This window comes from Hemitrygon akajei, chromosome 27 (genome assembly GCF_048418815.1).
Source record: "Hemitrygon akajei chromosome 27, sHemAka1.3, whole genome shotgun sequence".
Taxonomy (NCBI): Eukaryota; Metazoa; Chordata; class Chondrichthyes; order Myliobatiformes; family Dasyatidae; genus Hemitrygon; species Hemitrygon akajei.
In genome coordinates, this window is record NC_133150.1 from 46,851,411 (window position 1) to 46,876,658 (window position 25,248).

The 25,248-nt window shown below is 42.7% G+C and overlaps 2 protein-coding genes across 4 annotated transcripts in view; one reads left to right on the forward strand and one right to left on the reverse strand.

Annotated features, from left to right (window-relative positions):
* The first annotated feature begins 296 nt into the window (after positions 1 to 296).
* Positions 297 to 24,935, forward strand: LOC140717352 (acidic mammalian chitinase-like). Of its 2 annotated transcripts, XM_073030855.1 has the most exons (12): positions 297 to 406; positions 586 to 710; positions 935 to 967; positions 2,161 to 2,371; positions 5,378 to 5,434; positions 6,570 to 6,735; positions 7,438 to 7,562; positions 10,080 to 10,203; positions 15,941 to 16,123; positions 18,701 to 18,817; positions 21,580 to 21,739; positions 24,351 to 24,935. In XM_073030855.1, exons 2-12 carry the CDS (start codon positions 686 to 688, stop codon positions 24,890 to 24,892), a joined length of 1,743 nt encoding a protein of 580 aa, XP_072886956.1. In that variant the 5' UTR covers positions 297 to 406; positions 586 to 685; the 3' UTR covers positions 24,893 to 24,935. The 2 variants fall into 2 exon arrangements, with proteins under 2 accessions (XP_072886956.1, XP_072886957.1); XM_073030856.1 differs by lacking the exon at positions 297 to 406 and having other exon boundaries at positions 564 to 710; positions 2,164 to 2,371.
* The window catches only part of LOC140717353 (uncharacterized), a 70,696-nt gene continuing 61,745 nt past the window's right edge, over positions 16,298 to 25,248 (reverse strand). Inside the window, exons 10-11 of one of the 2 annotated variants that reach the window (XR_012096522.1) lie at positions 19,033 to 20,601; positions 16,298 to 16,439 (exon numbers count right to left, since the gene is read on the reverse strand). The gene's annotated coding sequence lies outside the window, so the exon portion shown is untranslated. The remainder of the gene's footprint in view (positions 16,440 to 19,032; positions 20,602 to 25,248) is intronic. The other variant, XM_073030858.1, reaches the window with a different exon arrangement.

Below are 25,248 nucleotides of genomic sequence, written 5' to 3' on the forward strand. Positions count from 1 at the left end.
CACACACACACACACACACTCACACACACACATACACACACACACACACACACACACACACACACACACACACACACACACACACACACACACACACACACACACACACACACACACACTCACACACAGCACGATGCTGGAGGAACTCAACAAATGAAGCAGCATCTGTAGAGGGGAATAAACAGTCAATTTTTTGGACTGAGGAAGGCTATTTATTCCCCTCCACTGATGCTGCCTGACTTGCTGAGTTCCTCCAGCACTGTGTGTGGGTTGCACATCAAAATCCAACAGGTCTAGACAGATACCAGGAGCAGATTCCTGACAGCTGGAAAGTCCACGGCAAGGAATGGCAGCCCCTGAACGCAAGGTGTGACAATGAGATTAAGGGAAAATTAACTCAAGTCAGGTAAGGGAGCCTTTTGAAAGATTTTGCCCTCATGTTGACTCGAGGGATTATCTAGTTTCTTTAACCTTTAAACACTGCCTGTGCTTCCAAATGCATTTGCCCTGTTCTCTTTCATTGCCTGGTTGATCATTTATAGGAACTTTGATTTCATTGCTTCTTCTGCTCAAATGTTGTTACAGGAGACCCATAAACAGGTCTGATGCTGACCAGCGTACATTGCTGACCAATATCATATTAACAAACTTTCAAAAACATTTTTCCCTGAACAAGAGGAACAGGATGGCAAAGGTCACATTCTGTGCTGGTAAGAATAATATTCAGCCAAATATCTTAACTACATGAAGCACCTTGCTAAAAATATAAATACATTATCTAACGTGCTGAATTTTATTAAACTATAAGTTATAATTTTTATTATAATCATGTGTTAAATTATGTATCAAATTATGTGTTAAATGTCCAAGCTATAAAAATGCGTACGTTTCAATAAATGCTAAACATTTTCAATTTTTATTTCTGCTGCTTTAGTGGGATTGGTCCTGCTGTTGCAAGTGTGTGAAGGTAAGCAGAAACCTTCAGTCAGCACTGAATTTGTCAACACTGGAGGAACTCAGCAAGTCAAGTTGGAAAAAAACAGTTGTCATTCCAGGCCGAGACCCTTCTCAGCCCGAAACATCGACTGCTTGTTCGTTTCCATAGACACTGCCTGACCTGCTGAGTTTCTCCAGCATTTTGAGTATTTTGCTTTGGGTTTCCAGCATCTGCAGGATTTCTTGTGCTACTGAATTTATCATATCATGATGTAGGAATATTTATAGTGCCAGTTCAGATATTACGACACGGTAGCGGAGCAGCTAGCACGGTGGTTTACAGCATCAGTGATTGTGATTCAATTCCTGACACTGTCTGTAAGGAGTTTGTACCTTCTCCCCATGAGTGGATGGGTTTCCTCCGGGTGCTCTGGGTTCCTCCCACGTTCCAAAGATGTACGGGTTACGGTTAGTAAGTTGTGGACAGGCTGTGTTGGCACCGGAACACCGGAACATGGCAGAACTTGCGGGCTGCCCCAGCGCATCACCGGACTGTGTCGGTCGTTGACACAAACGACACATTTTGTGGCACTCTGTTCTATTTGAAAGGTCTCCACAGCTGAACTTTCAGCTAAAATCTCTTTGTAAGTGCCACTGTGCTTACTGCCTTGTCAACAGCAAATTGTAACATCAGTGTTACGAGTAATTGTAAAATTGCTAAATTAGTTTATTGCTATCGTATGTAGTGATACAGTCGAAACTTTGCTTTTCATGCCATCCATACAGATTGTTTCATTACAACAGCGCGCTGAGGTAGTATGAAGGAAAAGCAATAACAGAATTCAGAGTGAAGTCCTACTGTTACAGAGATAGTATTCTGAATTCTGTTATTGCTTTTAACACACTTAACAGAGTGCAAGGTTATGACGAGATAGACTGCAAGATCAAGAGCCTATCTTATCGTACTAGGAAATCATTAAAACAGTGGGATAGAAGCTGTCTTTGATTCTGACAGTACATGCTTCCAAGCTTTTGCATCTTCTGTCTGATGGGGTGGGTGGAAGGGGAAAGGAAGAACGTCCCAGGTGGGAGGGGACTTTGATTTCCTCGATAGGTTTCAATTTATACAAGTGTTATTTAAGGTTGTTTCCAATTCTAATGTTATCTTCTTCAAATATGTCTTTGAATTGCACAGGTAACCAACTAATAATTTATTTTCTCAAACAGTTTTAGGCAAGGACTATAAGATAGTTTGTTACTACCCAAACTGGGCCAATAAACGAGGCAACTGTAGGTTCTCACCACAAGACATTAACCCCAAGTTATGCACACACCTTACCTACGCGTATGCTGTTGTTGACAAGAACCATCAGATAGTTCCTGGTGAAGAGGAGGACGAAAATCTTTATGAGTCATTTAATAACCTTAAAAAACGGTATGTGAATAACACTGTGGAAAGTATCTGTAGGAGCCATGCATCTATTGTACGTTTATTTTGGGTAATATGTCGTGGGTTGGGGCGTTGAAATGAATGAGTGTAGCTACATATTCCCAGTTTACCTAAATTCAGTTTAACCCAGGTAGAACCAAGAGGCAACCGGGGTGATATTTATTTTGTTGACCAGTACTGTTAGATCACTATTGAATGTTATTAGACTGCTTATTTCATTATATTGCTAGTTTTAGTTCTGTTAGTTTTTTATCGCTACAGATTTGCTGGCTTCTTAATTAAGGATCAAATATACTTCCTTCATACAATGTCAACCCCCCCCCCCCCCATTCTCAACCTCTGAGCGGTGCTGGTTTGCTTTCAAGTAAATGCCGCAGTATCAGTTACAGATTTTAACATCAATTTTAAGTTCTGCGTGATCCCCTTCACAAGATGTTTTCATAATCAAGGAATTGCACTTTCTTTCTTAAAAAGAGAAACTGGTTTTGAAATTCATGGAGGAACACACCTAATGCTTAACATTAAGCATGCATGAATATATTCTACTATACAGAAATATATCAAAAATAATTAAAAAGAATCTTTAACTGGAAAGCTTGTATGGTTACCATTAAATATTCTGTTAAAACAGATACTCAGAGTTCAGCACTGAAGGAAGCTAATTGGTGTTGGCAAACAGAACATTATTTCACAATTCACAATGGCATTAGCCACTAGTAAAAATCAACATCAAAACAGGCCTTTTGGCCCATCATGTCAATGCTATCGTGCCTATCTCTACCAATCAGAATCAGGTTTAATGCCACCGGCTTATGTTGTGAAATTTGTTGTTTTCTGGCAGCAGTACATTTCAATACACAGTAATGAAAACTATAAGTGACAGTAAAAAGTAGATATATATTTACAATAAGTAAAGTAGTGCAAAAAGAATTTTTTTAAAAATGTAACGAGGTAGTGTTGATGGGTGCAATGTCCATTTAGGAATTGGATGGCAGAGGGGAAGAAGCTGTTCCCGAATTGCTGAGTGTGTGCCTTCAGGCATCAGTACCTTCTCCCTGATGATAGCAATGAGAAGAGGGCATGTCCTGGGCGATGGGGGTCCTTAATGATAGATGTCACTCTTTCAAGGCATCACTTCTTGAAGATGTCCTGGATGTTGGGGAGGCTGGTGCCCACAATGAAGCTACTGAGTTCACAGCTTTCCACAGCTTCTTTCAATCCTGTGCATCCCCACCCCATACCAGACGGTGATGCAGCCAGTTACAATGCTCTCCACGGTACATCTGTAGGAACTTGGTGTCTTTGGTGACATACCAAATCTCCTGAAACTCCTAATGAAATATAGCTGCTGTCGTTCCTTCTTTGTAACTGCATCAGCACGCTGGGTCCAGGATATATCCTTAGAGAAGATGACATCCAGGAACTTGAAATTGCTCACTCTTTCCAATTCTGATCTCTTGATGAGGACTGGTGCGTGTTCCCCTTACTTCCCCTTCCTGAAGTCCACAATCAATTCTTAGTCTTACTGATGTTGAGTGCAAGGTTGTTGTTGCGACACCACTCAATCAGCTGATCTGTCTCACTCCTGTACATCTCCTAGGCATTGCTCAAGCAACACTACTGGAATATTCTGCTGAACATCCTATCCTCCCACTTGCCTGCATTACTTCCATGTCCACTATGCCCTGCTCACTCAATTGTCTGTCCCAATGCCTCTTAAAGGTTGTTACTGGTCTTGCCTCCACCACCAACTACCCACTATGTGATTTTACCCCCTCCGACCCTCTTTAAATCCTGGCCTTATTTTAAACCCATGTCCTCTAGTCTTAAAAAGCCCCACCCTGGGATACAGACTCCTGCTATCTACTCTATATATGCCCTTATAATTTTACATAGCTCATAGCTCTATCATATAAAGGTGGGTTAGTAAGCTTGTAGATGACATGAAGACTGGTGGTGTTGAGGTTAGAGTAGAAGGGTGTTGTAGGTTACAACAGGTCATTGCCAGGATGCAGAGCTAGGCTGAGAATGTCAGATGGAATTCAACCCAGAAAAGACTGAATGATTCAGTTTGGAAGATCAAGTTTAAAGATGGAGTATGAGGTTAAGGACAAGATTTTGCAGTGTGCAGGAATAGAGGAATCTTGGGGTCCATGTCCATAGATCCCCCGAAGTTGCTGTACAAGAGGTTAAGCAGGCATAAGGTGTGTTGGCCTTCATTAGTTGGGAGATAGATTTCAGGAACTGCGAGATAATGTTGCAGCTCTATAAAACTCTGGTTAGACCACACTTGGAATATTGTTCTGGTCACCTCATTATAAGATGGATGTGGAGAGGGGGAAGAGGAGAATTACCAGGATGTTGTCTGGATTGGTGAGCATCTCTTACGAGGAGAGGTTGAGCAAGATAGGGCTTTTCTCTTTGGAGTGAAGGAGGATGAGAGAAAACTTGATAGATGTGTTAAAGAAGATAAGAGGCATAGATCGAGTGGATAACCAGAGAATTTTTCCCAAGGCGGAAACGGCCAATACAAGGGGGCATAACTTTAAGGTGATTTGTGTGAAGTATAGGGAGGGATGTCAGAGGTAGGTTTTTTTACACACAGAGAGTGGTGGGTGCATGGAACACCCTACCAGGGGGGATAGAACTAGTGATGAAGGCAGATATATTAGGGACATATAAGCGATTCTTAGATAGGTACATGAATGATAGAAAAATGGAGAGTTATGTGAATGGGAAGGGTTAGATTGATCTTGGAGTAGGTTAGAAGGTCAGCACAACATTGTGGGCTGAAGGGCCTGTATGTGCTGTGTGTATGTTGTAAGACAGGATGAGGATATTCAACATGGGCTGGGCCAGTGGTAGCTCTCCAGTGACCATAGTACCAAACTGCAAGGATGACAAGAGGGTAAATATTGATCTGCTCTGACCACCCTTTCTGATTTTTGTGCTTTTTTTAAAAAAAACAATCATCTCCTCTAATTTTCACAGAAACCCAAATTTACAAACACTTCTGTCTGTGGGTGGCTGGAACTTCGGAACTGAAATGTAAGTCTCTCTCTCTCGTTCAAAACTTTCCGCTTGTAAATGGGTCACCGGCCGCAGGACCATCTGGGACTGTGTGCCGTAGGAAGTGCACGCAAGTCCTACTCGAGCACATGAATAGAAAGCTGGATGGATTCACACTAACCTCTAGAAGGCAGGTAAACAGGATTAGTGCCTAAAAGGGAAGAGTCGGTGGGGAAACATCGAGGAGAGACAGTGGCTGGATTTCTCTGGTACAGACTTAAGGGGCTGAATGGCCTTGTCCAGTGTAAACATTCTGCAACGTCTGCAAAAGTATCTTGACTGAGATGGTAAATTAGTAAATTGGTTTATTATTGTCACATATACTGAGGTACAGTGGAAAACTGCTTTGCTGGCCATCCATACAGATCATTTCATTACAACAGTGTATCAAGGGAAAACAATGACTGAATGCGAAATAAAGAGTTACAGAGACAGTGCAGTGCAGGCTAAAAAAAAGTGCGAGGGACATGACGAGCTAGATTGTGAGGACAAGAGTCCATCTTATCGTACTAGGGAGGAGTTTGGAATAGGTGACAGAGAAGGAATGCTAGAGATTGGGTGGGGGAGACGCTGCAGGTTTAGACACACACAGCTGAGACACCAGACAAGGTCAGTTGATTCTAAACAATTTAGTTAAGTCATCATTACAGAATGTCCCTCTGGTGCTTTCCACTCCCTCCCCTCTCCCAACCATGATTCTCCTCTCCCTGCCCTCTTCCCACTCTCAGTCCACAATAGAAATCCATATCAGAATCAGGTTTATCATCACTCACATATGACATGAAATTTGTTTTTTTTTGCTGCAGCGGTACAATGCAATACATACAATCACTACAGTACCGTGCAGAAGTCTCAGACTGTATGCGCCTTAGGCTTTTATATCTACCAAAGTAAAGGTATTTTGAAGAATTATTAGTTTCATAATTAAGAATGAACATGGTATTTAAGACACCATAACTGAATAATCATCATGGATTGTGTGTCCGTTATTCAACTGCAGAGTTTGAGAGACTAAATTCTGAAAAGAATTTTAACTATTACTAAATCAAAATGGTCTTCTTAGCCAGATGTGAAAATTATGCTGAGCGTATTGTCTCCAAACCCATTTTGTCAGGTTCACTATCATGGCTGCTAGTGAAGAAACACGACAAATCTTCATTAAGTCTGCGATTAAGCTTCTGAGGGAAAAAGGGTTTGATGGTTTGGATCTGCACTGGGAGTACCCAGGGTTTAACAGAAGCCCGCCCGAAGACAAACAACGATTTTCTTTCTTGGTTCAGGTGAGAATCAAATCTCTCACTTTTTGGAAAGAATGTTCTTGACCACAAAACCACAGAATTTTATTTTATTTGAGTGTCTGTACGTAAGAAAGCCAAATACCAGGAGCTGGTAGAACAGGGGTGGAGGGCAACGCGAGGCTATAGAGGTGGGGTGCAGAGGTTTTGCTGCCTACCCGCTGTGCAAAACCTATTCTCCCCGTGGCATTTATGGGGGTTGTCACCGAGCAAGCCTCCAGGTGGCTATGGGTGTGACCCGTGGACCAGTGGACACAAGTCGGGGCCTGATCACCCGGGCGGCGTTACCTGGGTGAGAATGTCTGATCACTGACGATGTGCCCCAGCACGTCCTTGGATGTATCTCAGCATCAAAGACACAACATGGAATAGGCCCTTCCAGCTTTTTGAGTTATGTCAGTTGCAACTCATCGATTTAACCCTAGCCTAATCACAGGACAGTTTACAATGACCAGTTGACCCATACTTCTTTGGACTGTCACGCATTCTACGGGTAAGACTTACAAACTCCTTACAGAGGACACCAGGACTGAACTCCAAACTCCGACACTCCGAGCTGTAAACGTGTCGCGCTAACTGCTACACTACCACGGTGTGGAAGTTGGCCTTACCAGTCACAGAACTACACTTATAATCTGCAGGATATCATTTATCATTGTAATCTTCGGCTTTTTTTTTAACTAACAGGAACTCTCGGAAGAGTTTCAGAAAGAATCCAATGAGACCAGCAAACCCCGATTGTTACTATCAGTTGTCGGAGCATCTGGAATAAGAAACATTCAAGCTGGATATGAAATAGAGAAGATTTCAGAGTACGTCACAGTTGATTTTGCCACTGATACAGGTTTAATTATGTTTGCCCTAAATATGTTCATCAAAACACTTGTTTTCTAAATGAAGAAAAAAATCAAAGATCTGAGGTGCAAAGGGACTTGGGAGTCCTTGTGCAGGATTCCCTAAAGGTTACTTTGTAGGTTGAGTCGGTGGTGAGGAAGGCAAATGCAATGTTAGCATTCATTTTGAGAGGACTAGAACAAAAAGCAAGGTTGTAACATCGAGCAACACACACAAGATGCTGAAGGAACTCAGCAGGCCAGGCAAAAAAGTAAACAGTGAAAAAAGTAAATAGTTGACAGTTTGGGCCAAGACCTTCATCAGGACCCAGTCTCGGCCCAAAATGTCGACTTTTTACTCTTTTCCATAGATGCTGCCTGGCCTGCTGAGTTCCTCCAGCATTTTGAGTTTGTTGCTTGGATTTCCAGCATCCGCAGATTTTCCCTTGCATGTAATACTGAGGCGGTTACTGAAGGCTGGTGGGGCATCACTTGGAGTATTGTGAGCAGTTTTGGGCCCCTTATGCCAACATTGGAGAAGGTTCAAAGGAGGTTCACGAAAATGATTCCGAGATTGAAAAGCTTGTCATATGAGGAGCATTTGACAGTTCTGGGCCTCTATTCACTGGAATTCAGAAGAATGGGAGGAGGGTGGGGAGAGATGTCATTGAAACCTATCGAATGGTGAAAGGCCTCGATAGGGAGGATGTGGAGAGGATGTTTCCTATGGTGGGGGAGTCTAGGACCAGAGGACACAGCCTCAAAGTCCATTTAGAACAGAGATGAGGAAGAATATTTTTAGCCAGAGAGTGGTGAATCTGTAGACTTCATTGCCACAGCAGCTGTGGAGGCCAAGTCATCGGATATACCTAAGGCAGAGATTGACAGATTCTTGATTAGTCTGGTATGAAGAGATACGGGAAGGAGGCAGGAGATTGGGGCTGAGAGGAAAATGGATGAAATGGCAGAGCAGACTCGATGGGCCAAATGGCCTAATCCTGCTCCTGTAATTCTGCATCTGACACTATTATAACTCAAGGCGTCGGAATTCAGAGTTTAATTCTGGCACCATCTCTAAGGAGTCTGTATGTTGCCACCATGACCACGTGGGTTTTCTTTTAATCTAATGTATTTAATTACAGAATGGTGCTGATGCTTTGCAATAGTTCAACTAAACTGAAAACGTTTTGTTGATGAATTTCATTTGTACGGAGTGTCTGAGGCTTCTCACTTAAGTGTCCAACCATAATCAGCCAGCATTGATGGATTCCAGCTGCCCTGATACTGTTTCTTCACGACTGCAATGCCCTGGTAAAGCCTTTCACCGTGCTCATCACTGACAGTCCCAAGATTTGCAGGGAAGAGTCTAAATGGGAATGCAGAAAATGAATCTTTAGTGACATGTTGCACTTTATGGTTTTGTATAGTTGGATCATATTGACAACCAGCTACATGTAGACTGATGCTCTGTAGTTGCCAAGAAATTTTTCAACAATATCCTTGAATGCCTTCCTTGGGATTTTCTCCAGTCCCACTAGAAATTATTTGAATTACCTGTTTTTGATTAACTCTTATATTTGTGGACCAACAAAAATGCCTTCCTTAATCTTGGCATCAATTATTCTCACTTGAATTATGAATAAAAGTAACAAATATAGGCAACTTTAAAAATTGCGTGTGATAGGAAAATTTCTTTTCTTTAATTTATATTTTATTGTTTTACATGAACAAACTTGGAAAAAACTAACAAAAAAAAAGAAAAAAATACAGCACATCCACAAAAACCACAACCGCGAGATCAAATTAAATATTGAGCAGCAAAAGAGAAAAATATAAAGGCAAAAAGTAAACATACACAGCAGAGGTGCACTGCACCAAAAAACCTCAGTCCCTACCCCATAAAAAAGTCCAATACAGAGCCCCATATCCTTTCAAAGATGTCCCCTCTGTCCTCATGACATAGTCTCAATCTCTCCAAATATAAAGTGTTTGCCAGTTCTCTCAGCCACAGAATGACAGGAAAATTTCATGGTGACTTTCACGAGCAGCAGCCCAAAACCCATGAAGTGCACCCAAAAGTATTCAGGAAGCAAGAACTTTGCTGTCCAGTGTAATGGGTCTTAAACCAATCTGATGCACTAGGGCTGGCTTTATGGTGCCTCTCCCACTGTACATGTCAGAATAATCTATTTCTTTAGTAATGGGCATGTGTAAATGTTTAACCATGTATATGTTATTTGTATACTGTATTTAAGGTAGAAACTTCATTTATTTTGTAATATGATTGTGGGGTGCAACTATTCATGTGTAGTTTTAAGCTAACATTGGCTGTTTTCTTTGTGCTAATTCCTGTAAAGTTGATTTTTGACGCATCTAATAAGCGCCCTAAGCGACTCCAGCCAGTTTTCCTGTGATCATAACTCATATATCTCACATAAACCATTACATGAATGAACTTCCCACATTTCATTCTCAACATGTTTCTGTGTTGTGCAGACATGCAGATTTTATCGGTGTGATGACCTATGAGTTCCACGGTCCATGGGATTTCAAAACTGGACTCAACAGTCCGTTGTACAAGAGCTCTCAAGACAAAAATGACGACAGATACTTTAATGTGGTACGTACACATATCCTTCCCACATCACCATTTATATAACCATATAACCATATAACAATCACAGCACGGAAACAGGCCATTCCGGCCCTCCTAGTCCGTGCCGAACTCTTAATCTCACCTAGTCCCACCTACCCGCACTCAGCCCATAACCCTCCACTCCTTTCCTATCCATATACCTATCCAATTTTACCTTAAATGACACAACTGATCTGGCCTCTACTACTTCTACAGGAAGCTCATTCCACACAGCTATCACTCTCTGAGTAAAGAAATACCCCCTCGTGTTTCCCTTAAACTTTTGCCCCCTAACTCTCAAATCATGTCCTCTCGTTTGAATCTCCCCTACTCTCAATGGAAACAGCCTATTCACGTCAACTCTATCTATCCCTCTCAACATTTTAAATACCTCGATCAAATCCCCCCTCAACCTTCTACGCTCCAATGAATAGAGACCTAACTTGTTCAACCTTTCTCTGTAACTTAAGTGCTGAAACCCTGGTAACATCCTAGTAAATCGTCTCTGCACTCTCTCTAATTTATTGATATCTTTCCTATAATTCGGTGACCAGAACTGTACACAATATTCCAAATTTGGCCTTACCAATGCCTTGTACAATTTTAACATTACATCCCAACTTCTGTACTCAATGCTCTGATTTATAAAGGCCAGCGTTCCAAAAGCCTTCTTCACCACCCTATCTACATGAGACTCCACCTTCAGGGAACTATGCACTGTTATTCCTAGATCTCTCTGTTCCACTGCATTCCTCAATGCCCTACCATTTACCCTGTATGTTCTATTTGGATTATTCCTGCCAAAATGTAGAACCTCACACTTCTCAGCATTAAACTCCATCTGCCAACGTTCAGCCCATTCTTCTAACCGGCATAAATCTCCCTGCAAGCTTTGAAAACCCACCTCATTATCCACAACACCTCCTACCTTAGTATCATCAGCATACTTACTAATCCAATTTACCACCCCATCATCCAGATCATTTATGTATATTACAAACAACATTGGGCCCAAAACAGATCCCTGAGGCACCCCGCTAGTCACCGGCCTCCATCCCGATAAACAATTATCCACCACTACTCTCTGGCATCTCCCATCTAGCCACTGTTGAATCCATTTTATTACTCCAGCACTAATACCTAACGACTGAACCTTCTTAACTAACCTTCCATGTGGAACTTTGTCAAAGGCCTTGCTGAAGTCCATATAGACTACATCCACTGCCTTACCCTCGTCAACATTCCTCGTAACTACTTCAAAAAATTCAATAAGGTTTGTCAAACATGACCTTCCACGCACAAATCCATGCTGGCTACTCCTAATCAGATCCTGTCTATCCAGATAATTATAAATACTATCTCTAAGAATACTTTCCATTAATTTACCCACCACTGATGTCAAACTGACAGGTCTATAATTGCCAGGCTTACTTCTAGAACCCTTTTTAAACAATGGAACCACATGAGCAATACGCCAATCCTCCGGCACAATCCCTGTTTCTAATGACATCTGAAAGATCTCCGTCAGAGCTCCTGCTATCTCTACACAAACTTCCCTCAAGGTCCTGGGGAATATCCGGTCAGGACCTGGAGATTTATCCACTTTTAAATTTCTTAAAAGCGCCAGTACTTCCACCTCTTTAATTGTCATAGGTTCCATAACTTCCTTACTTGTTTCCCACACCTTACACCATTCGATATCCTTCTCCTTAGTGAATACCGAAGAGAAGAAATCGTTCAAAATCTCTCCCATCTCCCTCGGCTCCACACATAGCTGACCACCCTGATTCTCTAAGGGACCAATTTTATCCCTCACTATCCTCTTGCTTTTAATATAACTGTAGAAGCCTTTCGGATTTACTTCCACCTTATTTGCCAAACCAAACTCGTAACTTCTTTTAGCTTTTCTAATCTCTTTCTTAAGTTTCCTTTTACATTCTTTATATTCCTCGAGCAATTCCTTTACTCCATGCTGCCTATATCTATTGTAGACATCCCTCTTTTTTCGAACCAAGTTTCTAATATCCCTTGAAAACCATGGCGCTTTCAAACCTTTAATCTTTCCTTTCAACCGAACAGGAACATAAAGATTCTGTACCCTCATAATTTCACCCTTAAATGACCTCCATTTCTCTATTACATCCTTCCCATAAAACAACTTGACCCATTCCACTCTCTCTAAATCCCTGCGCATCTCCTCAAAGTTAGCCTTTCTCCAATCAAAAATCTCAACTCTAGGTCCAGTCCTGTCCTTCTCCATAATTATATTGAAGCTAATGCTATTGTGATCACTGGACCCGAAGTGCTCCCCAACACATACATCTGTCAGCTGACCTATCGCATTCCCTAACAGGAGATCCAACACTGCCCCATCTCTAGTCGGTACTTCTATGTATTGTTGCAAAAAGTTATCCTGCACACATTTCACAAACTCTAAACCATCCAGCCCTTTTACAGAATGAGCTTCCCAATCTATGTGTGGAAAATTAAAATCTCCCACAATCACCACCTTGTGTTTACTACAAATATCTGCTATCTCCTTACACATTTGCTCTTCCAACTCACGCTCCCCATTAGGTGGCCTATAATACACTCCTATCAGTGTTACTACACCTTTCCCATTCCTCAATTCCACCCAAATAGCCTCCCTAGAGGAGCTCTGTAATCTATCCTTCCAAAGCACCGCCATAAGATTTTCTCGGACAAGCAATGCAACACCTCCTCCTCTGGCCCCTCCTACTCTATCACACCTGAAGCAACTAAATCCAGGAATATTTAGTTGCCAATCACACCCTTCCTGCAACCATGTTTCACTAATAGCTACAACATCATAATTCCATGTATCAATCCACACTTTAAGCTCATCCACCTTTCTTACAATGCTCCTAGCATTAAAATAGATACATTTAAGATACTCTCCACCTCCTCCTCTCTTTTCATCCCTAGCAATGCATTCAAATTTATTATCCTTTTCTTTCTTCTCCCCTACAACTTCGGGCTGAGAGCATCCCTCCTCCATCACCTGCCTGTCCTCCCTCACACACGGTCTACTTACTTGCTCTACTGGTGAACTAACCTCCTCTCCCATAGTTTCCTCAAATTGATTTCCGCCCCCCCATCTTACTAGTTTAAAGTCTGCCCCGTAGCCCTAGCAAACCTCCCCGCTAGGATATTGGTCCCCCCAGGATTCAAGTGTAACCCGTCCTTCTTGAACAGGTCACGCCTGCCCCAGAAGAGGTCCCAATGATCCAGAAACTTGAATCCCTGCCCCCTGCTCCAATCCCTCAACCACGCATTCATCCTCCACCTAATTCCATTCCTACTCTCACTGTCGCGTGGTACAGGCAGTAATCCCGAGATTACTACCTTTGCGGTCCTTCTTCTTAACTGCCTTCCTAACTCCCTATACTCTCGTTTCAGGACCTCTTCCCCTTTCCTACCTATGTCATTGGTACCTACATGTACCACGACCTCTGGCTCCTCACCCTCCCACTTCAGGATATCTTGGACGCGATCAGAAACGTCCCGGACCCTGGCACCAGGGAGGCAAACTACCATCCGGGACTCCCGATCACCTCCACAGAACCGCCTGTCTGAACCCCTGACTATCGAGTCCCCTATTACTATGGTCCTCTTTCTTCTATCCCTACCCTTCTGAGCTACAGGGCCGTCCTCTGTGCCGGAGGCCCGGCCACTGTCACTTCCTCCAGGTAGGCTGTCCCCCCCAACAGTACTCAAACATGAGTACTTATTGTCAAGGGGTACAGCCACTGGGGTACTCTCTAGTACCTGCCCCTTCCCCTTCCTGATCGTGACCCACCTATCTGCCTCCCGTGGCCCCGGAGTGACCACCTGCCTGTAACTCCTCTCTATCACCTCCTCACTCTCCCTGACCAGGCGAAGGTCATCGAGCTGCAGCTCCAGTTCCCTAATTCGGTCCCTCAGGAGCTGCAGTTCGGCGCACCTGGCGCAGATGTGGACGTCCGGGAGGCTCGGAGACTCCAGAATCTCCCACATCCGACACCGAGAACAACAAGCTGCCCTCACACTCATACTTCCCGAATAACTGAAAATAACAAGAACTAAAAGATAAGCCTACTGTGCCCTCTTCCGCCTAAGCCCTCTGAGCCCAAGCCCTACACTCTGCTCCCGACTCACTCCTCTACCCGCAAACGAAGCTGCCCGCTGCTTAAGGCTGCGTTCTTTTTATATCTTCCCTCCTTCCCAGGCCTCCTTCACGCGCCTGCGCAGTCCCGCCTCTCAGAACTCCGATCTGAGAAGCAATTTGAAAATGGCCGCCGCCGCACTTCTTCTCAGCCTCGCTGTCCTCTTCCATTTATTTTATTTATTGATTACTTATTTACATAAAGTGTGGAATAGGCCCTTCTGACCCTTCAAGCCGCACTGGCCAGCAACCCCCAATTTAACACTAACCTAATCACAGCACAATTTACCAGTGACCAATTAACCTATCAATCTTTGGAACGTAGGTGAAAACTGGAGCACCCGGAGGAAACACACGTGGTCACTGGGAGAACATATAAACCTCTTACAAGTGGGAATTGAACCCGGGTCACCTGTGCTGTAAAGCGTTGTGCTAACCACTTCACTACCATGCCGCCCCTTAAATCTTACTTTGTCTAGATAGGGGTAGGGATACCAAAGGAGGTGTAAAGCGCTCCTTCTCTCCGCTAGCCTGCAATTCAGCTTGGCAAGGTGTAGCATCTGCTTAGCCCCCTGATCACGTCACATTAAGCTATGGGAGCAGATAGTGGAAGGTCATATGAGCGGCCGGTGCATATCACAAGTCCTGGTTATGCGACTACTGACGCCAGGCAGACAATCTCTGAGGCATATTGATAATGGCTGGGGTCACCTGTCTAGTAAAGACACTGCTCAGCAGAAGGCAATGGCAAATCACTTCTGTAGAAAAATTGCCAAGAACAATCATGGTCATGGAAAGACCATGATCGTCCACGTCATATGACACGGCACATAACAGAAGAGGGAACCTTGTCTAGATAGATGATAAGAGGAATAGCTAGTGTGGACAACCAGGGACCTTTTTCCCAGGGAGGAAATGTCTAATACAATGGGAACATAACTTTATAGTGATTGGAGGGAAGTATAAGGGGGATGTCAAAGGTAGTTTATTACAAAGTGTTCGATGAGTGGAACACACTTGTGGGGGTGGTATTAAAGACAGATACATAGGGGCACACCTAGGTGTAACGCTTTACAGCACCACCTGTAAGATCAGGATTTGAGTCCCGATGCTGTCTGTAAGGAGTTAGTACTCTCTCCCCGTGACCGCATGGGTTTCCTCTGGGTGCTCCCGTTTTCTCCTACATTCCAAAGATGTGCCGGTCAGGGATAGTAAACTGCGTGCATGCTGTGTTAGCACTGGGAGGAAGGCAGCACTTGCAGCACTTGCCCAGACACAATCCTCACTGATTTGGTTTGACACAAATGATGCATTTCACTGCATGTTTCGATCTTGATGTGACAAATAAAGCTCGTCTTTCTTTATCTTTTCTTCTTTACACTTAAGAGACTCTTCGATAGGCAAATAGAGGGCTATGTGTGAGGGAAGGGTTAGAATGATTGTGGAGTAGGTTTAAAGGGCTGGTATATCTTCATGGGCCAAAGGGCCTGTTCTTTGTTCTAGTTTTCTAGAATGCAATCTTGGGCAGCCACTCCCAATAAAAATCCTTTCTTACAGGAGTTTGCAGTAAACTACTGGAAAGAGCAGGGTGCTCCAGCAGAGAAGCTACTGGTTGGATTCCCAACGTACGGACGTACATTTACCCTCTGTTCCACCGACACCAGACCAGGTGCCTTGGCCTGTGGACCCGGGTCACCAGGGAACTGCACCAGATCAGAAGGAATTTTAGCATATTTCGAGGTACAGTTCAATACACAAAACTACCTCAGCACTTTGTAAATTTTACAGAAAAGGAATGCACTTTGATTATTATTACCTATTGTAACCTTTATTATCAAGCAACAGGTCCCTAATGTGTAAACTCATGGTTTGCTTATCACAGTGACACATGAATGGTATCATTATAAAACTTACTCTAATGATCTACTATTTATTAATACTATTATTATTTTTCATTTGTATTTACACAGTTTGTCTTCTTTTGCACATTGGTTGTTTGTCAGTCTTTGTGTGCAGTTTTCCATTGATTCTATTGTACATTTTGTTCTGTGAATGCCTGCAAGAAAATGAATCTCAGGGTAGCATATGGTGACAGAAAAATACTTTGATAATAAATTCACTTTGAATTATGAACCACCGTTGTAATCATTATAAATGCTATTAACATTATTAACATTCTAGCTTACTTACAGTTGGTATGAGTAATTAGTGTCACAACACAGGAAACAAAGTTGACAGTTAGGTATTCTGTGGCAAGTAAATTATAAGACCATAAGACATAGGAGCAGAATTATGCTAATTGGCCCATTCAGTCATGGTTGATTTAGAGCAGGGGTTCCCAACCTATTTTATGCCATGGACCCCAACCATTAATTGAGAGGCCCTTAGACTCCTGATTTAGAGTCGTAGAACATTACAGCACAAACACAGGCCCTTTGTCCCATCTAGTCCATGCTGAACCATTATTCTGCCTAATCCCATTGGCCTACACCCAGACATAGCCCTCCCATCCAGTACCTATCCAAATTTCTCTTAAATGTTGAAATTGAAACCCACATCCACCACTTACACTAGCAGCTCATTCCACATTCTTGAGTGAATTCCCCTTAAACATTTTACCCTTCGCCCTTAGCCCATGACCTACAGTTGTAGTCTTACTCAATCTCAGTGAAAAAAGCCTGTGTGCATTTACCCTATCTATAACTCCCATAATTATATGAAAGATTATTTCATCATCATGATAGAACAATAACATTAAGCAAGGGGTCTGTAGACCCTGGGTTGGGAACCCATGGCCTAAACTCTTCTTAAACAGTGATACAGTATCTGCTTCCCCCACCAGCCCTGGCAGCACATTCCAGCCACCCGCCAGTCTCTGTGTAAACGTTGCCTCATAACTTGCCTCGGAACTTCCACCTGCAATTCCCTCACCCTCTAGCCCAGGTAGGGTGGCAGGATGGAGGTATGTCTCTACCAAAAGAGGTGCAAGGCATTCCTTCCCTCCACTAGCCTGCAAGTCACTCTTGTAACACCCCCACCCCCGGATCAGGGTCAGGTCAAGCCATGAGAGCAGGTGGTGGATGGTCGTATGAGCAGCCGGTTCATATCACGTCCTGATAAATGCGACCACTTATTCCTGGCACACAAGCTCTGAACAGTACAGATATTGGCCAGTCTTGGTAAGACACTGCCCAGATGGTGGCAATGGCAAACCACTTCTGTAGAAAAAATTGCCAAGAACAATCACGGTTCCGAGACCATGATCACCCACGTTACAAGACACAGCACATAATGATGGTGATGATCTAGCCTAAGGTGGCAAGCCTTTTTGAGAGTATGTGCCCAAATTGCCAAAGGTTCTTCTAAAAGCAAATTCTCTTGCGTCCTATAATAATGTTGAGCAGATGTTATCACTGATAAAGTAATGTGTAACAATAATCATGGACTTTTTTTTCCCAAAGGAAAAAAGATGACTCATGTTGTCTATTCACATGCATTCACTTTTTTACTATTAAAAATATAACAAAGACAGAATGAAATAAATGAAGCATTTTAGAAAACTTGCTGAAAATTATTAATATTAAATTTTCAAAAAGATAATTGAAAAATATGTTTGCTCCTAAATAGAACTGTTTAGTAACTGTTTACTATCCAAATACTGATGTGTACACCAGGTCTACGAGAATTCCAAAATGCATCTTGTAACCGTCTAGCTGTCGCCAAGCCGATATGAGACATTCCCTATGAAAACATCACACTGCTCTCCGATTGTAAAAGACCATCTGCTGATTCATTTGGAAGTAAAGATAATCATGAATTGAACCTGTGCCGCTGGTGCTGTAAAGCGTTATATGCTACCATACCGCCCCGCGAGGATTTCTTCTACTACTTCAGACCCATAGAAGCAATTCATGAAGTCACTCCCAAAGGGCTGTCTAACACAGACTAAATAACATTAATGTGCTTTTGTTCTTAATTTTTCCCAAAATTAACAGAAACCTTTGCATCTAGCCTAAGGAATCCTGGTAATATTATAATCACCCTAGTCACATCACCCCTCAAAATCCATTTCCAAGACAACATAGATGGTGTTTAAGAGACTATTTGTAGGTACATGAATGTAAAAAAAAACTAGAGGGTTATGGGCTGTGAAGGAGGCGAGGATTACAACTGTTCAGAGTAGATTTATGTGGGTTGGCACAACATTGTGGGCTGAGTGGCCTGCAATGTGCTGTACTGCTCCACGTTCTATGATAACTCCCTACACATACGTAACTGTGAAGCACACTGAAGGAGTTATACACGTTACCATTACAGGTTTGCAACTTTTTGAAAGGAGCCACCAAGGTCTGGCTTGAGGAACAGGAAGTTCCATACGCATACAGCGGTGATGAGTGGGTTTCTTACGACAGCTTGAGGAGCTACGAGAAGAAAGTATGTATTCTATAGTCATATTTAATATAGGTTCCTGTGTATCTTTGGTGCCACCGTAGCGTAGTGGCCACCGCGATGCTGTTACAGCTCAGCGTGTCAGAGTTCAGAGTTCAATGGTGGCATCATCTGTAAGAAAGTTCCTATGTTCCTTCCCCTGTATACGTGGGTTTTCTCCCACATTCCAAAGTAAATCTCTAAATAAAATAGTTAAGTACCTGATGACAGGTGTGGAGTTTGCATATATTTCCCTATGACCACATGGGTTTTTCCCTGGTGCTCCACCTTAAATAGAATAGAACATTATTGTCTTTGCTCAAGACAACAAGATTGTGGTGCCACTCCAGTCTGTGCAAAACAGATATTTACAATGCATGCAGTAGGGGTTCAGTTTTTTTTAAATTCCCATATTTACATGCAACAAGTGACTTCGATTAAGGCCATTGTCGGGCCAGGGTGTAGCATTACTCAGCTGCACAACAGCCCTCGGGAAAATGCTGTTTTCAGTCTTACTGTCTTGGCTAAGATGCTTTTGTATCTCCTACCAGATGGCAGGAGATTGAACAGACAGCGTCCAGGATGGGACGGGGTGGGTCTTCAAGGATGTTACGAGTGAGCCGTAGGCATCGAGGGGTTGTAGATTGTCTCCACGTCCGGTAGCTGAGTCCCAGTGATGTGCTGAGCTCAACAGACAGTAGGCAGAGCAGCAGGCTTAAATTGCCCGAGTGCAGGAGGTTGGCGGTGTTGGTGCTGTTTGCAGATAAGCAGACGATAGGTTAATAGTGGGAATGGGATAGATCCCAGAGCTAGCATAGATTCAATGGGCCAATAGCTTCCTCCTATGTCCTGAGGAAATAAAAACTGGGGAAATAAATCCTACAACGTGCAGAAAGGGTTTTTTATGAGAGATTCGGGTTTATTTATCACATATACATTGAAACATGGTGAAATGCGGCATTTGTGTTAACAACAAACACAACCTAAGGATGCGCTAGGGCAGCCCACAAGAGCATAAGGTGTTCATACACATTTGAGGTCATACAGTATAGAGACAGGCCTTTTGGCCCAGTTCATCCATGCCGACTCCTGAACTCTGATCTCCAAATCTGCCTTGTTGTGGCCCTTGAACTTCATTTGGCAACCTCCACTGCACTTCCTCTGAAACTGCAAGACCATATTCAGATAGAGAGTCGGGTTTATTTACCACATGTTCACTGAAGCATGCAGTGAAATGCATCATTTGCATTAACAACCAACACGCCCGAGGATATGCTGGGGGGGAGGAGCTCGCAATTGTCACCACACATTCTGGCACCAACATAGCGTGCCCACAATGTTCCACCGAACAACACAAGCTGTAATTTAATAACAGGTGTGTGTTAATAGAATTGAAATTTTAATCTGACTTAATTTTAGGTCACTGAATTTATCCTGTACTCCCTTGACATTTGTGTTTGAGTTTTTATTAAAGATATTCTTTATCTCTGCAGCGACTGAAAATAAACAAAAAAATGCTGTATATTATTTTGCAAGTTTTTGGGTCCATCACTGAGTTCTCTATCTTCTAATACAGGCCACAGACCCCCTTATTATACATATTACCTTTGATGATATGTGAGGCTCTACATCGAGTGCGAGCAGGGTATGTTAGTGTGGGGATATTGTAACTGATTCATTCAGTACACAGGGTGTTCATACCGCTGTTCTCTAAGCTGTGCATTCGCACAGTAACTGAACTGCTCCTGCGCACATAGCCTTCGTTGCCACGCAGTTGGAATTGGACGCAGCTAGAAAAAATTTAAGAAACGTGAAAGATTTACTTTGTTGTATTTCATAACACCCTTCAACTAATAAATAAAATCAGAAGTATGTGATTTTAAATTTTCATTTTAAATATTCATAGGATGCATATTACAAAAAACATTTAAAGTGCTGTGCTATTTTCAGGCCATGTAGAAGTTTACTGCTCAGCACAGCTGTAAAAAGTATTAACGGGAACATTGGTTCATACACATTTAGAGCCATAGACTCATATTGCAAGCAAACAGCCCCTTCAGCCCAACTTATCCATGCTGACTGCGCAGCTGAGCAAGCTGGTCCAATTTGCCTGCATTTAGCCTATAGCCTCTAGGCCTCTCCTATCTACAAACTTAGTTAGATGGCTCTTAAATTTTCTTAACATGCCCTCTTCAACCACTATTTCCGACACTTCATTTTAATCCATTTATGTGTAGAATCTGCCCCTTTTAAATCTCTCAGCTCTGATTTTAAACCCATGACCTCTCATTTTTAGCACTCTTTCTTTGGGAAAAAGACGATGTGCTTTCACCCAGTCTATGACCCTGATAATCTTGTATGCCTCTATCAAGTCACCCCTTGGTCTCCTACGGTCCAGGAATTGTTTGTTTGTTTATTTATTTAGAGAGACGGTGCGGAATAGGCTCTTCCAGCTCAATGAGCTATGCCGCCCTGTAACCCACCTATTTAACCCTAGCCTAATCACAGTACGATTTACAATGACTAATTAGCCTACTTATCCATATGCCTTTGGACCGTGGGAGGAAACTGAAGCGCCCGGAGAAAACCAACGTAGACACAGGAAGAACGTACAAATTCCTTATTCCACTCTGACACCTCAAGCTGTACTAGTGTAGCGATAACGGCTTTGCTAATTAGTGCCCCTTTTGTGAACAGGCACCCAAATATTAACATGAAACAATCTACATTAGGGGGTTTAAAAGATTTTTAAAATTCTCTTCATTCAGGTAGAATGGTTGAAAAATAATAGCTTTGGAGGCGCGATGGTTTGGACAATCGATCTGGATGATTACGAAGGTACTTCCTGCAACCAAGGAAAATACCCCCTGATAAATAAACTGAGGGCTGTGCTTTTCTCGGATTCTGAACCTGAGGAAACCTTGCCAGGTAATTAAATTACATTTAAAATAGCTTTCCAAAACAAGGTATTTATATCTTCTGTATCAAATATTTAAGCGTTAATGATGTTACTGTAATCATGGTACTTCCAAAAGCTTTCATGATATGAAATTTTAAAATATTATATCTTTAATAAAATCAAACTTTCATACTTGGGTCAATGCAAGACCCTATATCACAGGAAACATCAGATTAAAAACCTAAAACCTGTACATGCTGAAAATCTGAAATAAAAACCAAAAATGCGGGATACACTCAGCAGGTCAGACAGTGGAAAGAGAAACAGTGTTTCATTAACTTAAGAGATTGTGCAGATGCTGGAAATGTAGAGAACCAAACACAAAATGCTGGAGGAACTCAACAGATAAGGTTGAATCTATGGAGAGGAATAAACAGTCAACGTTTCAGGCCGAGACCCTTCATCAGAGACATATTTTAAAACAGTAGGAGAGAAGCTGAGGGGGCTGAGTAAGTTTCAGAGTTAATGTAGCAGCTCAAAGCACTCTTTCCTTTCTTGTCAGTGGAATGTATTGTTAATAACAAGGCTGTGAGGCATAGCCAGCAGATCAGTGTGTACAAATAGAAAGAAAAAAATGAGCCAAAAGGAGGGCTGGAAGAAATGACCAGTTCTTCAACAAGAGAAAGAGATCCCAAATTGGAGAATTCACTGTTAAATCTGGAAGGCTACTATGTGCCCAGATGGATGAGCACTGGTTCTCCTTGTAACACACATGAAGCCACCGATGGGGAGTTGTAGTCAAGGAGAACATAGAGCTCAGAGTCAGTCCCAAGGATGGAGGGTAGGAGTTCTATGGAACAATCACCCAATCTGTGTAGGGTTTCTCCATTGTCAAGGAGACCACACTGAACTCTGAATAGTCACAGAGTCATAGAGCACTTCAGCACAGAAACAGGCCCATGCCAAACCGTTATACTGCCTAATCCCATTGATTCTGACATGTAGCATAGCCCTCCACACCCTTCCCATTCACTTACTTATCCTAACTTCTCTGAAGTGTTGAAATTGAACCTGCATCCACCATGTCCGCCGGCAGCTCATTCCACACTCTCACTACCTACTGAATGAAGTATGTAGTGAGCTACCCCTCAGCTTTCTCTTCAATATTTCACCTTTCACCATTAACATACAACTTCTTGTTGTAGTCTCACACCTCAGTGGAAAAAAAACCTGTTTGCGTTAACCCTATCTATACCTCTCAATCTTTTATACTTCCATTAAACCTCCCCTCATTCTTGGAGGTAAAACCCTAAACAATTCACCCTTTCCCAATAACTCAGGCCCTTGAGTCCTGGTAACAACCTGTAAATTTTCTGCACAAAATACTCCATATTTGGTCCATCGACATCTTAGACAACTTCAACATAACATCCAACTCCTGTAATGAACACTGATTTATGAAGGCCAATGTGCCAACAGCTTTCCTTACAACCCTACCTGTGGCAACACTTTCAAGGAATTATGGACCTGTATTCCAAGATCCATTTGTTCTTCTGCACTCCTCAGTGCCCTTCCACTCACCATGTCCTCCCCTGGTTTGTCCTCCCAAAGTGCAGCACCTCACACTTGTCTGTCTTAAATTCCATCTGCCACTTTTCAACCCATTTTTCCAGGACATTTGCTTGGATGACATGCAAGTGACATACCGCTTCACTTGTTTGTGTCCTTGGATGATGGGAAGGGGAAAAAGTGGAAGGACAAGATACAAGAATCGAGCGTTATGTGGGTGAGAAAGATTAGATTGATCTGAGAGTAGGTTAAAAAGGTCAGCACAACATTGTGGACCAAAGGGCCTGCCCTGTCCTGTAATGTTCTATGTTCTAAGTGTTGTGTTGGAAGGTGCTGTATGATAGGAATTTGTTGGTGGGAATGGAAGGGTGGACCAGGGAGTCACCCTTTCAAAATCTTGAAAGGGGTAGGGGAGATGGGGAAGAATACTGGTTTCACTTGTCTCTTATGACGGTTCACCTGTGATTAAGCAGCCTTCATCGTCCCTCTCAGCCACTACCACCACCCCTTATTCACACCCTTCTGGACTGCACCCTCACAGACATTCCCTCTCCACTTCTCCCTATTCTCTGCAACTTCAAACATGTCTGAATTCTAGCTTTTCTCACTCCTGATTTTAAAAAATCATCAACCCAAGATGTTAACTGCTTCTTTTACCACAAGAGGCTTGCTGAGTATCTTCAGCATTTTGTGTTTTTATTTCAGATATATACTGCATCTACAATTTTGCTGTGCTTTCCGCATAAAACATATGGAATCTGTTGGGGAAAAATCAAGGAAGTAAATGGTGGAATCTCTGACCATTTTCCAGTTCTTCTTAGACTTCAAGTTAACCAAGGGCACACTATCAGGATACTGGAAATTCTAAAATGGTGCTGTTGCTTTAACAAGTGAGAGAGGAAACTAAGGCCAGCTCAGCCTAATACTGGTGAGAGAACGAATGCAGGAAAAACTCCAGAGCAGCAACATTCAGGAAGTATTTATTAAGGAGAAATTGAGTTAGATTTTTTGTTGTTGTGAGGAACAAAGAGAACAGTGTAGAATTAATCACGTTATCGTTTCTTCTTTCAGCCACACCACTGCCCACCTCCACACCACCAGATTCACAGTCCAAGTGCCCTAACCTGGAATTTTGCCAAGGCAAAGAGAACGGTGACTATGAAGTTGAGTGTGCACCAGAGAGCTTCTATCGGTGTACTAACAATGACACACAGGTCCAGAATTGCCCCAGAGGAACTTCCTACAACAGCATCAGTGGCAAGTGTGTCTGGCCACCCTGGCTGTTTCCTGTGCTTAATTTGGCAGCCAGCAGCTTTTGTGAGGGCAAACCCAATGGTTCTTACGCAATCCCTGTCCCCATCTACTACAAATGCAAGGCGGAACAAACACAAATAAAGAAATGTTCCTCCAATTTGCTCTATGATGCAGTCAAAAGAAAATGCATCAGTGCCAATATATTCAGTGACTATGATGTGGAGTTCTGCAATAACAGTGAAGATGGCACCTATCCTATTCCTGGCAGACCTACCAAATACTACCACTGTTCCAAAAAGAATACCAACATCGGGATTTGCCCTAAGGGAAGTGCCTACAATAACCTCTGTAAATGCTAACTCTACGTTTATGTAGAAACAGCAATAAAAATCAATTTAACAATCTGGGTGGCAATAATATTGTACACTAGCACAAAACAGAATCGGTCTTGTGATATTTAGACACACAGGTAGGGTCGCTGTTTCATACCTCCAGAGACTCAGGTTCGTTACTGATCACTAGTGCTGTCTGTGTGTAGAGTTTGCACGTTCTTTCTGTCATCGCATGTTATTCCCCCACCCCACCTCTGCCGTGCTCTGGTTTCTTCCCACATCCCACAGAATTGCTGGGCCCCGTAAATAAACCTTAGTGCATGTGGATGGCAGACAAATCAGGAGGGGTTAAAGAGCATGTGCAAGAGACTCAGTCATAGGGA

Coding starts and splice junctions, on each gene's coding strand:
- LOC140717352 (XM_073030855.1), top strand. CDS start 686: ATGGCAAAGGTCACATTCTGTGCTG. Junction 5,435..6,569: donor TGGAACTTCGGAACTGAAAT/GTAAGTCTCTCT, acceptor CCATTTTGTCAG/GTTCACTATCATGGCTGCTA. Junction 16,124..18,700: donor GAATTTTAGCATATTTCGAG/GTACAGTTCAAT, acceptor TTACCATTACAG/GTTTGCAACTTTTTGAAAGG.